This window comes from Notamacropus eugenii, chromosome 3 (genome assembly GCF_028372415.1).
Source record: "Notamacropus eugenii isolate mMacEug1 chromosome 3, mMacEug1.pri_v2, whole genome shotgun sequence".
Classification (NCBI taxonomy): domain Eukaryota; kingdom Metazoa; phylum Chordata; class Mammalia; order Diprotodontia; family Macropodidae; genus Notamacropus; species Notamacropus eugenii.
The window spans coordinates 435,889,726-435,903,446 of NC_092874.1; the positions used below are offsets into that span (position 1 = coordinate 435,889,726).

The 13,721-nt window shown below is 38.3% G+C and overlaps 1 protein-coding gene across 6 annotated transcripts in view; it reads right to left on the reverse strand.

The window, feature by feature from the left end:
- Positions 1-13,721, reverse strand: part of SETD5 (SET domain containing 5) — a 54,532-nt gene that overhangs the window by 18,607 nt on the left and 22,204 nt on the right. For 5 of the 6 annotated variants that reach the window (XM_072598576.1, XM_072598574.1, XM_072598578.1 and 2 more), the window contains 9 exons: positions 13,197-13,345; positions 12,664-12,781; positions 11,287-11,396; positions 9,915-10,170; positions 9,477-9,560; positions 8,732-8,986; positions 7,334-7,654; positions 6,703-6,945; positions 1,853-1,982 (listed from right to left, as the gene is read on the reverse strand). In XM_072598576.1, coding sequence (XP_072454677.1) covers positions 1,853-1,982; positions 6,703-6,945; positions 7,334-7,654; positions 8,732-8,986; positions 9,477-9,560; positions 9,915-10,170; positions 11,287-11,396; positions 12,664-12,781; positions 13,197-13,345 — 1,666 coding nt within the window. The remainder of the gene's footprint in view (positions 1-1,852; positions 1,983-6,702; positions 6,946-7,333; positions 7,655-8,731; positions 8,987-9,476; positions 9,561-9,914; positions 10,171-11,286; positions 11,397-12,663; positions 12,782-13,196; positions 13,346-13,721) is intronic. The other variant, XM_072598579.1, reaches the window with a different exon arrangement.

Below are 13,721 nucleotides of genomic sequence, written 5' to 3' on the forward strand. Positions count from 1 at the left end.
AATACTTACTGACTGAAGATACTACTCAGACACACCTCACTTTCACCAGGAAAGTTATTATTGTTAAAGACTTTTACCTCACTTATCTAGAATTCTGTCTGGAGGCAGGAAAACAGTCTAGGTGATTTTCCAACCACCTCTAGTTTCTCTGATATTCAGGTATTGAGGATGACTCTAAATTGGTTTGAAGTCTACCGCTCTTAAAACACTTTTTACACTCATTATAGAAATATACTGGAAAGGGACTAATTAGGATCTAATTTCTCTTAACTCAGCATCTCCCCTCCTGAGATTCTATGACTCTTTCCTCAATATTATTACTTCATAAATTTCCTTGTTCCTTTCCTAGATAAATGGGAATTCTTGGACCTGTTACTTTAAATCAATCTAACCACTTCATAACCAATTGTAATGTTAATGAGAATTAAACACCTTCCAGGCCCACCTAATAGGTCTCAGGTGGACCCCATTAAGGGAAGTTTGACTAGGCGAGCCTAGTTTTGTAGGAGCGCCTGCACCTTTATTTAAATTCTAATATGGCACTGGGTCAAGAGGTTTGTGCCCTCCTGCTCTGAAAAGTGTATATATATATATAACTCTGAGGTGAGGTTTTGCTTTGGGGGCTTCTTTGGAAGTAGGTTTGTGTGCCACATGAAACTCTGGGTAGCCATTAAGGAGCCCCCCAGCTTTGAAAACTCAGATGTTACCTCTCTGTGGTAACTACATATGTATGTAATGGTCAGACAGATGGATCTGTATTTCTCTGAATGTATTTTCTCTGTTGGTATATGTGATTAAAGAAGACTACTGAGCCCCCAGAAGTTGCTTTCCTTTTAGAAAAGCAGATCTAAGAATCTGGTGGTAGCAGGCCATTCTGGATATGTCAGGGTGCTTGCTTTACATCAATTCTGCTGTTATCTGTACACTGTCTAGTTCCTTGTCTGTTGTCCTGGAAAAATTGATCCCTGACTTGAGATCTTTCTCTGAAAAGATAGATTTAAAATAACTATTTAAGATAGCAATGTTATTATTTTTTTTTGGGTGAGCAAACATGAGTTCTCATACTAACAAATACATGAATTGCTGAAAAATTACTAATCTGCACTGGAAGAGAGTGCTTCCAGGGAGGAAATTCTACACACATATACAGAACGATTAGCAATTACTCTGGAATTTATAGTTGCCTGGACTTGTCCAAAGCCACACAGCTATTATCTGTCAAAGGTGGGATCTGAATCCAGGTCTTCTTCACTCAGTGGCTGGTCCCCTATCCATTACATCACATGGATACTTAACATTTAAAATAGTATTTTAAAAATCAAAACATATGAAAAATTTTTGTTTGGCCCTATGATTTCACATGTTTTAGGAAGTCGCAGAAGAAATTCCAGTGCAGAATTGTGACTGTTCTGCAACTTATGTTCTTAGAGTAACCTGAGGAATTGAGATGTTAAATGATTCGCCAAGGGTCACACAACCAAAATGCGTCACAAGTGGGCCCTGAGTATAGGTTTTCTTGGTTCCAAAGCAGGCTTCTCTGTCCAGTAAGCCATGGTATTTGGCTTCCAAAAAACAACAAACCCCAAATCCTATTAATTTTGTAATTATTTAGAAGAGCCATGCAGACAACAAACCCCAAATCCTATTAATTTTGTAATTATTTAGAAGAGCCATGCAGACTATCTTGCTAGATGGATGATGCAAAGTTAAAACTAGAAGCCATAGTAACTGAATTACCAGAGTTGTACAACAACTAGTATTATGCCTCACAATTCTAAGGAATCAGCATTTTCTTGCTTTTAATCAATACCTTGTCTAGTATATATTCCTGTAATTATACTTAAGCATATACCTGCATTGTCTTTGCAGATGCTAGAAGAGTTACTGTTTTCATTGCTTTGGTATAGATGCTGAACTCTACTCTCTTGGGATACAGACGAGGTTTGAGTCATCCCTTCTTCTAGGGCTTGCTTCATCCAGCGCTGAAATAAAAACGTCCAATACATGATCAGTGATAACGCCTTTTAAAAGAGTGTTTACCTATGTGAAGTATGTTAAACAAGATACCATGTTAATCAGTGAGGAATGATAATCCACAAACTCACTTAGTTTTGTAAACTAACACATACATATTCATGTCCTGTGCTTCCGCATAAACACACTGCCCAATCAACTCCTTGGAAAAAAACAAAAACCAGGAAATTAGCTTTTAGAATGGGGTCCAGAATAGTAAAATCAATGGAAAACTGAAGTTCTCAATTTTTTTGGACTATTGAGGTATTTTGAAATTTCCTTTGAGAGCCCCTTCTCATACTGAATGCAACCAAAAAAACATCAAGCATCTCTAGGTGTCGCCTGCTCCATGCTGAGAATACCTCCTGAAGAGGGAAAGAATTGGAAGATAAGTAATTTTCTACTATAGGTACCACAAAATGCTCTCACTGATTCCACTCTCAAATGTAATATCCTGTGATATCTTTCTGACAAGTGTCACAATTAATGCTAATCACTAGAGGAATTATCTTTTGGTAGAAACCAAAAAGGGGATAAAGTCAAACAGAAAGGCTCTCTAACCATCTACAAATTTCTGTAGTGATTATCAGTACCTAAACTAATAGTGAAGATATGGAACATTTGGGCTGGATCCAAATTAGGATAGTTAAATTATGTATTCTGTGGAAGAGAGAAATTTCTTACCTCTAATTTGTGTTCTCTTAAGATACACAGTTGTAGGATCTCACCACTCTGTGGCTCTCCTGCCCTAACACAAGACAGATTGGATTTTGATAAACATCAATTTCTAAGTCAAACCCTCCCCCAAATGGGAAGAGCAAGGGTGAACTCATTATCATAATTTTACATCTCTAGAGAACAAGAATTACAGGCAAGTAAATATTCTCTTCACCAAAATGAAGCAATTCTAATGGATCTTTACTCTTGGAGACCCAAAGCATGTTTTGGGAGAAATTGGTCAAGAAATGTTAATTTTGCCTTGAAAGCACCATATAGTGTCCCTGCTGTATGGTAAATGACAAAAATAAAATTGTAAACATCAAGATGAGTCTAAGTATATAAAAACAGCTCCCTAAAAGGTCATTTGATAAATATCCACTTTTCAGGATACCATGTTGTCAGAAAAATACATGACCTCTCTTACCTTCAAAATATTGGTTTCAGAAATCACAGAGCTAGACTGAAGTTCAAACATTTCAACCACATCGTTGGAGAAATGAGGATATTGAAAATATGAGTCTAAGCAATTCTCATTGCTGCAGATGTTCTCTTTTTTTTTTTGGAGTGATCTAGACTCATTTGTGGTCACTATGCTTTGTCCTGATAGGAGTTTAATCTTTTTTGGGTTTTTCTAAAATGTCAAATGGGCTAGCTTAAAAAAATTAAAACTGGTTCTAATGATAAGGTAACATGAAACCACTGAGACTTCAGGCAGGGAGGTCCTAGGCAATAGAAATACCCCATAGCTCAGTATACCAGCAGATACTCAAATATATGCTACTTTGAAATTATGTGAAGACAAATACATAATTAAAATTATTAAGTCTTTAATGCACACTATTAAATTTTATATCAAAGAGTTTTGCTTCAAATAAGAAGTGTGTGTTCTAACGAGTCAAAGATAACAGTTGTCCCTAACTTTAGCTTCCTTTTTTCAATGTTATCTCAGAGACTTATAGAAAACATAGTGGGAAATTATAGCTAAGATAGTGCCTTTCATGAATCTCCACCCAAATCCTAAGGTCAAACTAGAAAAACATACACCCCCAATCTGGACTTATGTTGGGTCTGTTAGTGTCAACCACTATACCTGAGAATTCTGGGCTGTCTTCGCAAGAATCCAAATATTAAGAATACAAAGGTCTTAGTATAACTTTTATGTATGATCAAGTAAACAAGTTCAGGTGGCTCCCCTTTGCTAACTATTTAAAATATATACCGCTCCTCCCATCTTACCCCTTTTAAAGAGTTTATCTTCTTGTAATTACTACGCAGAAGATTCAAATTTATCACATTTTCCTAAATCTGCATCTTGTTTGATAAAATACATATTTTTTTAACTCACATATATGTAGATTTCATATTTTGACCAAATTTTGACTATAATTAGACTGAAACTATATTTCAAAGCACTAGCTTATGCTGATATTTTTTCATATTTTTAGGAGAAGCAACTTGATACAGAGGAAAGAGCACTGGCTTTGGATTCCAGAAGGCCTGAGTTTGAATTCAGCCTCTACCAGTGTGACTTTGGACAAATCATTCAACCTCTCTGAGCCTCAGTTTCTTCTTTTTAAAAAACTGAGGGAAACGTGTGTGTGTGTGTGTGTCAAGTGCTTTGTAAATCTAAAACACTTTATGCCAGTTATTATTATTACATTCAAATCATGATGCATTCTCACAAAAATTCAAAAGCTAATTTAATTCTTTCAAAATACAGAACCACTGAATCATATGATTGTTCTGATGCTCTTTAGAGAAAAGTAGCTATACGTATTCAACATAAAGCAAGAAAGAGGATAGAGGATAAAGAAAATGTTTAAAGACTAGAGAAAGAATTCTGGTCTAAGTGGGAATATTGCCCTTTTGCCAAGTTACAAAGATAAGAGATAGTTACACACTCAAGCCTCTTCCCCCTCCATATGTGGCATGGCCACAACCACATCTTTTTAATTTCCTCAGGTCTCCGTTTAGGTCAGGATTACAGGAATAAATATAAGGCAAAGGAGAACTGATATTGTAGTTAGTATAGAGCTAGAAAGGACTCAAAGAAACAAATCTGGTCCAGCCCTCTCTAAGGACTCTACTTAACTCTTGTCAGATAGTAGTCAATCTTTAATAGGGCAGGGAAGGATATTCCATTACCTACTATGGTAACATTTCAAAACAATACTCTCAGGAGTGCATTATATCCAGCTAAAGATATACGAAAGGAAACATCTTTCTTTATGTGCACAAACCATACCTCAACTACTTTTTTAGACTAAAGACTGTTTCCTAAGCCTTTAAAGCTGGCTATAATGTCTACACACACAGCACTCTTAAAATGCAAAACTCAAACATTTGCAATCTAGTCAGGAGTGGATAAACGCCAAGTACATAGGCAGACTATTTCCTGGCTTCTGCCGTCTTATTCCTGTTAAAATTAAAGACAAGGGAAATTCGTGAAGTCTTTGTTAAGCAAACTCTTTTTTCTTCTCAGAGAGCATCTGAGAATTTTAAGTACAGTATTCTTGGACATCTAGGCATGAGGAAGCTCCTGTGATCAAATTCCTCTTTTCTAGTTTGGTAAATGCCCAATAAAAATTTAATTTTATTAAAAATTTTATTAAAAATTTAATATTATCTGGGATTTTCTATAAAAAGCATGCCACTATTACCTGTGCAAATACTAAAGCTGCTCATTGTTATGGTTATCAACTACTGAAGTCTCTCTAAGGTGTTCAAAGAAGTACTTTAAGTTCCACTAATTTCACTTCAAAAATTTTCCCGCACAAATAGATGAATGTCACAAATACTTCAATAAAGCATGCAAGAAGGAAGGAGCCCACACTCTAGGCGAGTGCTGCTAGGCTAGCAGTGGGTGCCTTTCCTCTCTCTATGATCCCTGTGCCCTCCTCCCTTCTGTATCCCACCCTCCTTGCTTATCCCTTCCCTACCCCCTTTCCCACCCCCATTGTTCCTTCCCCACTGCCCAAATTATTTCTGCTCTGCAAGGGACGAGGCAAGCTGTAAGTGTGGAGGGGTCAGGAAGGACCTGCCTGGAGTTGGAGGCTTCAGCACATCAAATAATTTATATGGAACATCCTCATGTATGTGATGCTATAGTTCCAGTGGAGGAGGGCAATGTGGCTGTCAGCCATGGCAGACACTGAGGAAAGCAGCCTGAATCCAGATCTGAGGATAAGAGAAAAGGGAGTTCCAGGGAACAGACTCTGCCTCCAAGGAAAAAGCTCTCCTGAACTTCTGGTAACAGGGAAAGGGCATTAAAAGGTCACCCCTACTCTGAGCAGGCAAGGGACCTTCTTCTGAGAAACAACACTGGAAAATACCTAGGGCCTATGGGGAATTCATGAAGAATGTGACATAAACAGACATTACTGCAGCTAGATCCAAATACAATAGGCAAAGGGGGTAGCAGGGAGGGGGAGAGGCGCTCCAGATACTGGGGAATCAACAATTCAAGTAATATAGTCAATTGTATTAAGGGAATGTTCAAAAAAAACCAGGAATCTCACTGATCATAACTAATTTTTCCCCTCTAACCGCTACCAGATGATAATAATGACTGAGTTACTTTTAAAGGTAAGACTTAGTTTTTCATTTATAAAAGACTGCTATAGAGGACCTAGTTTCTCACAGTCATATAATGAAAATTGCAATCAAGACCTCTCTCTCTCTCCCCTACCTACCCAATTATCAACTATTACTTATTTTCACCCAGCAATTTCAAGGGATCTCACAAAAGACAAGAGAAAATACTCACAAAAATTTGAGCATTTAGAATGAAGTACACATTCCACCTTGGCCCCACTGATTTCTTGATGCATCAATACTCATGGAGGGATAACTAATTCACTGTAAACCCACATGTCAAAAATATGGCTATCTGGAGAGTATGCAGTCAGTCAATTAGGTAGGTCAGGATTAAAGTAGCCTAAGTGAGAAAACACATGAACCCAGACATACCTTCTTACAGGAGCTGAATGTGCCATCAAGGAGAAGGGGCCTTCGACGTCTCTCAGGGATGAAGGGTGAGCCAAAGCGGATGTAGTGTTTGGGGGTGGTGCAAATTAACGGGGAATGGACAAGACCGGGCAACATGTTGAGGGTTGTTGCCAGCACAGTTGGGTCCGTGGTGATCCTTAGAGGGCACTCGACGGGGCAGTCATGCTTCTCTGCTTTATCATTCAGCCACTCTGTAACTAGATACTAAGGCAGAGAAAGAGCATTAGCAGATGCTGCTGGAGAATCAGATTTAGCAGTGCTGCTTGTTTCTCATCTGAAAAAAAAACAAAAACAGAGACCAGGAGCAACCACAACTGAACCCGTGTGAACAGTATGAAATCAGTTTTCACCCAAACTTCTAAGGTAAAGCTGCTTCTACAAATTTGCTAGTTATATTTTTCAGTCACTTTTTTAAGTGAAATATCAAGGCAGCAAGATAACCTCAACACTGCATCACTTTCCCAAGAACTTTTTAGACTAGAACAGCTTAACTTAACAAATTACACAGATCTCCACTCCCAAGAATTACAGGTGATTTTATTTTTATGTGAGATAGGCCTGGCCATGCCAATCTGATGATAATATTTCTTACCTTTTTGGTTTTAGGGTATTTGAAAACAGCCCGGTTAACCTGGGTTCCAGCAGTCAATATTACTGCTGGGTCAGACCCTGTCAATGGCCTGCTTTCTCCTACATTGTCCACATTTCCAACTTCAGCTGGGGTTACTGAGTTGCCATTTCCTCCTTCATCTAGAAGAACTTGTGATAATTCCACCTGCTGTGAATTGGCCTGTTTCTGACGCCTCAGTCTTTGGGCTGAACTGGTCCGGTATCGGGAAATGCGACTTTTGGGTCGAGGCCTAGAAGGTCTTGATGGAGTTGGCTTGATGATAGGTTTTTCGGCACCAGTATCCTATGATAGTAATATCAAAATCTTAGAAATTTATTATCAGCAATTTCCTTCTTCTCTAAACATTTTTTTCTTCTGAATACCCCAAGATGAAATAGGGAAACTGAGAAGCACTAACTCTGTACAACTCCCACTCCCCACCCTCAGATGGGTATGTACTTTAAAGCGGCCAAACAGGCAATCACTGTTTAATTTATGAAAAGGGAATTAGGAAATGAGATGTACAGCAGCAAGCAAGCCTTACAGCACTACATAAATGTTAAAGACAATCTGATTAATTCTACTGCTAATGGGCTTTTCTAGAGTATATTTACAATCAACTTAAACTTGGACAGTTATGTGGCACAGTGGATAAAATTAGATTTGCAGTTAGCAGAATCTGAGCTCAAGGTCTGCCTCAGACACTTATTAACTATGTGACCTTGGACTTAACCTCCTCTAGCCTCAGTTTCCTTGCTTGTCAAATGGGGATAATAGTACCATACCTCTCCCAGAGTTGTATGGGAATGCAGTGTAATTATATGTAAAACACTTTGCATACCTTAAAGCACCATCGAAATGTTAGTTATTGCTATTATTAGGCCCCTAATAGCAGAGTTCTTAGTAGAAAAGGGCTCAGGGAAGGACGTTTTGTTTCTTATTTAGGTGCAAAAATCAAGGGTTTTGTTGTTTTGCTAAAGTATAGAAATTAAGATTAATGGCAGGAAGGGAAAGTATGTGTTTTTTTAGGGGGTGGGGCGCTAGAAGGACCTTATTGTGATACTAGGAGGCTTGGTATAAAAGCTGACAACTATTAGAAAAGATTTTCTGTGAGGTTTTTGGTCATTACAAACAGCTATTCAATTCTAGCTGGCTACCTGCCCCACCTGCCCGCCTCTACCCCCACTGTCAGCTTCAAGTGTTGATGTAAAGGGATCATATTTCCTTGTAAATGGGGTGTTAAAGAGAACTATTCTTTTTATCATTATAGGAGTCCATAGGTGGGTTGGGGACCTGTATATTATGAATTCCATAAGATACAGAATTTTTAACATTATGATGACAAGTCCTTCAAAGACCTTGTCCCTTTGCTCATCTTACCCCTGCTTGGGCAGACCTCCGGGTATTCACCCCCATGCTATTTGGGATGCTTGGAATGGTCACACTGAAAGCTGAATTCCTGTCTTCAGGTTCAGAGCTCTCTGTTTTTGACTCTTCTAGGACAGGAACCTCAGAGCCAGGGGTCACCTCTACATCCAGGCGGCCCCTTTCCAGCGGCTGCTCTCGGCGCCTTTTCCTCTTCTCTAAATTTTCAAACATATGCATGATTGCTTCAACCTTCCTCTCTTCTCGCGACTGGGGAAAGTAAGGGAGGACAGAGCATTAGCCAAGGACTTCAGAAAACAAGAGAGTAGAACAGGAACACTGGCTGAGACAGAAAGAATGCATCAATTTGAAAGACAGGGAAAACCACCATCAAAACTGTCAAGATGGAAATTTACATGAATCAGTTTGATTAGAGTGAGAAAACATCTGACAACAGTCACTGAAATGAATCCAAAAGGGACAAAGAAATGTGTAGTAAGAATAAAACCCTGATCTTCAAAGAAGTTTATATATAGTTATGAATTAAAGATATAGACAGAAAATCAGAAGAGATGAATGACTTGGTTAAAATTACAATATTCAATGAAAAGGTGACAGGCCAACTGGAAAACATAACAGTATTTCTCAGCTTGAAAATATTTCTGATTCTGAAGGAGACTCCATACTTTTATAACTAAAAGGTAGAATGTTCTCCATGAAGGTAGCAGAAATGAAGAAGGACATCTCAATGGTTACTTACCCGCCTGTTAGGACCCAGGATTCCCTGCTCATCTATAGCTTCTTCGGTCTCCTCTTCCAGCTTCTCTTCAGGATTGTCTATGTCCTTTAAGATAGAGGCTACTATTCAGTAGTGTTCTTGAACAATGGACTATAAGCAGTACGTTTGTTTTGATCATTTGACAGTCACTAGAAACAACTTTCTGTACTTTAATAATAAATGTATTGGACAGAGGGCAATATGGTTCAAAACATAATATACCTCTATCCTAGGGTAGAACTTCGAAAACAACTGAAAGGTAGTAAGTAGAATAACTGTAGATATCAAGAGCACTAAGCATTATAATGTGACCCTATAGCTTTTTTTCAAAAAATAAGAGCATGTGGCCACCCAGGATCCTTATTTTGGAGGCTATATCTGTTAACAGCCAATCACCATCCCAAGAACAAGGGAAATCACCTCATTATCACTGGCTACAGTGACTCCTTCTGGAGCTTCCTCTGGCTGCTGGTTACTGCTCTCATCCAGAACATCATTCTGCTGTTCCATCTCTAGCTCCTTACGACGGGCTTTCCGACGTCTGGTCTCTGCTCCAATAGAGAGCAGGCTGAGAGGAGGTGGGGGCGGAGGATCTGCAGCAGCATTTGGATTCCGTCTCTGTATAGGGCAATTCCGATTCCCCTTGTGACATGCACAGTCCACTTTATAATTACTGCTCCAAAGAAACAAACACAAGTGGTCTCCTCAGTGTCCCTGAAAATAATTTACATTACTGGTCCATTCTCTTGAAATACTGGCATAGGTCTCTCTTCTGGTAATCTCTGGACAAGCAGTGACACAGAGACACTGAGGGGGGACGAGACACTGAATGAGTATTTTCAAAATCCTGTACTCATTTTATGTATGGCTCCACATTCTCACAAGGTCAGAGGGTAGTACTAAAAGCATCTTAGTCCTGTCATTCAAATGCTTACACACACACACACACACACACACACACACACACTCTCTCTCTCTCTCTCTTAATCTCATCAAGAGGTTGGGGCCTGTGTATATAGGCTAATTCAAGTGTTCAGGTTTTAGGTACTTATTACCCATCCATTACCACACTCCGTTCTCTCTACTAGGCTAAAATTATTACCTGAATTAATCAAGAAAGGGAAAATATAACATATATTTACAGGAAGGGAAGAGAGACCAAATGTTTGACTATATCTGGTCATCTATTCAATTTCAAATCATTTAGTGTCTACTATATGCCAGATAATAAAGATAAAAATAAATCCTCAAGGAGCTGAGATTCTACTACGTTTTTCTAACCTGGCCACTTGTAAAATACTAAAAACATAAGCTCTTAGTGGGCCAATGGTCACATTAGTAAAATTTTGAAGGTACCTCATAAAGCATTTGTATGTCATAAAGGCTAATTACGGGTGATAGGTTCTCTTTTTACCTAGGGTAATCTATACAACTAGAAGTCTCTTTTAGGAAGCTTCTATTAATATCTCTAAACTGTGCCATTGGGTAAAACATCCTTGAGTTTTGGGTTTGGAATCAGAAAACCTGAGCTCAAATCCTAACTCTGCCATTTACTACTCACTACCTACGTGACCCTGGTTAAGTCACTTAGTTTTTCTGGGCCTCATTTTCCTAACCTGTAAGACTCCCAACTAGATAGCACAATTAACTGCAGAAAATGCTTTTCCAAATTAATTTCAGCGAGAAAATGTCAACTATGGAAAAGGGGGGCAAAGAATATGGAACAGAATGAAAAGATCTTCACCCATAAAAAGAAAACCATTGCATTAGGAGGTGTTTTGGGAAGACTTACCAGTTACTATATTCATAATCAAAGGCAATGGTGACTTCTGCATCCTTGGTGATAGCAGAGGCTGCATAGATACACAGGTGGATCATTCCATCTGCAATCATGTGCCGTACCTTCAGAAACAAAGAATATAATCACCAAGTCATCAAAAAAGTCCTGGGACTCACTGTAGGAAGAAAAACAGCCTTTAGATTAATGATTCCCAAACTTTTAACAACTCAGATACTTTATTGTTTTTTTGATTGATTGCTCGATCTTCCTCAAAACTGGGACCCAGCATTAGAAACAAAACAAGAAAAATGAACTGAATGTAACACATGCATGGGCCAACAGGTCAATCCAAATCTCAGTTTGCCAATTTGTAAAAGCAAACATTGTAACACTTAAGGTACTTACCTTTAAGGGTCATTAAGAGGAGCAAATGAGAATGTGGGCAATGCACTATGTCAACTTTAGGAAGCTACATAAATGTCAGTTACTGCAATAACCTTTCGCAGTTTCAAAGTACTTATACATGTATTCATTTGATAGTTATGACAATTCTGAGGCAGGTAGGTTAGTTTTATTATTTACCCCATTTAACACATAAGGAAACTGAAGGTTAATTTCTTTGTTCAACATTATCCACTTAGTAAAAAAAGCCCCAAACTTGGCATGGTAACCCATCTCCTGAATTCTAGAGTACAGTGCTTTCTTATAACTGTGTTTTGAGAATATTATGATAATCCACTGAAATAAATGGAAACAGGCTAGAGGTCATAAAACCTTGCCTGAAAAATCAATGCTCATCCTTAAAACTACCACCATGTTTATTTTCCTTCCTACCAGGGAATTAAAATTTATTTTGCTGTAAGCAAATATTCAGTGCCCTTTGTAACAATGAATCATCTGGCTGTGGGTCTAGTCTGATTATTCTACAGGTTAATGAATTCTATCTGAAAAGGTATACCATACAGCATTGTTTATACAATAAAGTATCAGATGCCTGGAAAGCTGTGACTAAACTATGTCTTTAGAGTCATATACCAACATAACCTACCATCTGGCTATGTCTTTCACAGTTAATTATTATCTACTTCTTACTAATGTAGTCTCTAACTAATGTTCCACCATTTTCACCTTAAAAAATTCTACTTGCTATTTCTATTTTTTCCTCTCTGGAGAAAATTCAGTTTCTTCCTGTCAGGATGGAAACATCAGTGTTTGAGGCCTCCTCATGAAAAGTTACAAACAATAGTGTGAAACTTTCACAAAAAAAGCGCATGAACACCAATCTACAAGTATCTCTAGGAATGCTATCAGTAGGACATTTCTGTAGTTTGTTCTGGATAGCTTGTATTTTCATTAAAGAAACAATAGCCTAATCCACTGAAATCTTACCTCTGCATTTGGGGTACAGGATCGCCTGATGAACCGAGCATCATTACCAAAAGTGCGGGCATCAACACACATCTCTACACCATTGAATTTGGAGTAGAACAGCACAAAGGGGTATGGTCTAGGGACACAATGAAAATTCTTGTAATTCTTAACACAAATGCAAAGGCCACCCCATGACTCCAAATATGAAGCAGATGCTGACACATCATTTGTGATGCTCTAATTTTTGGAAACACTGTGTGCTTGTCTGCTTCTGGTTAAAGAATAAAGATAAGCCCATAGCAGTGCCTAACACATAGTACATACTTATTAAGTGTTTCCTGGCATATCTATTTCTGAAAGGAGTCATCACTTTATACATCCAAGAATCTCAAGATTTATTTGCACTTTCCTATAAATGGGCTCCAGCTTGTTCAAGCTAACCATCTCCCCAAAGCAGATATCTTATTATCTAGGATGAATTCCCTCCTAAGAATGCCAGTCAATCAGGCCCTTTTTGGCCCTCATCATAATTCATTGAAAGATGCTCTTACTTTTTGAAGAAATGCCCATTGACCTCAAATTGCTGCCGTAACATGACTTTTCCTCGATACTCTATTATAAGGGTATCCAATGCCAAGTCTCTTGCTGCCCTGAGGATCTTCCGGTGTTTTTGCACACGAGTAACTCTTCCCAGCTGGAGCTGAATAAAAACCAGGGTACAAACGTTAGACATCAAAACAGAACAGAAAGCAGTAATTTAGGAGAGACTTTAGTATTTGGAGTAAGAATAAGGCCAGCACAGGCAAAGGTATCAAATAGCTTAGATGTCATCTATTCATTGTATTACTTAGCCCAGTGAAGAGAAACTTTGAAAGAACTACAATGACCTTGAAATAATTCCTGTTATTTTCTAGGGAATACCTCCATCTAGTGAAGTTGCCACCTCAAAAGGCAAAAGAGAAAGAGAGAAATAAATAAATATTTGGTTGCTTTGTACACCTAACCACGCATTTAAAAAAAAGAGTTATATCTTAAGAAATAATACAAAACACACTTCTCTGTTATCTTTTTCTATT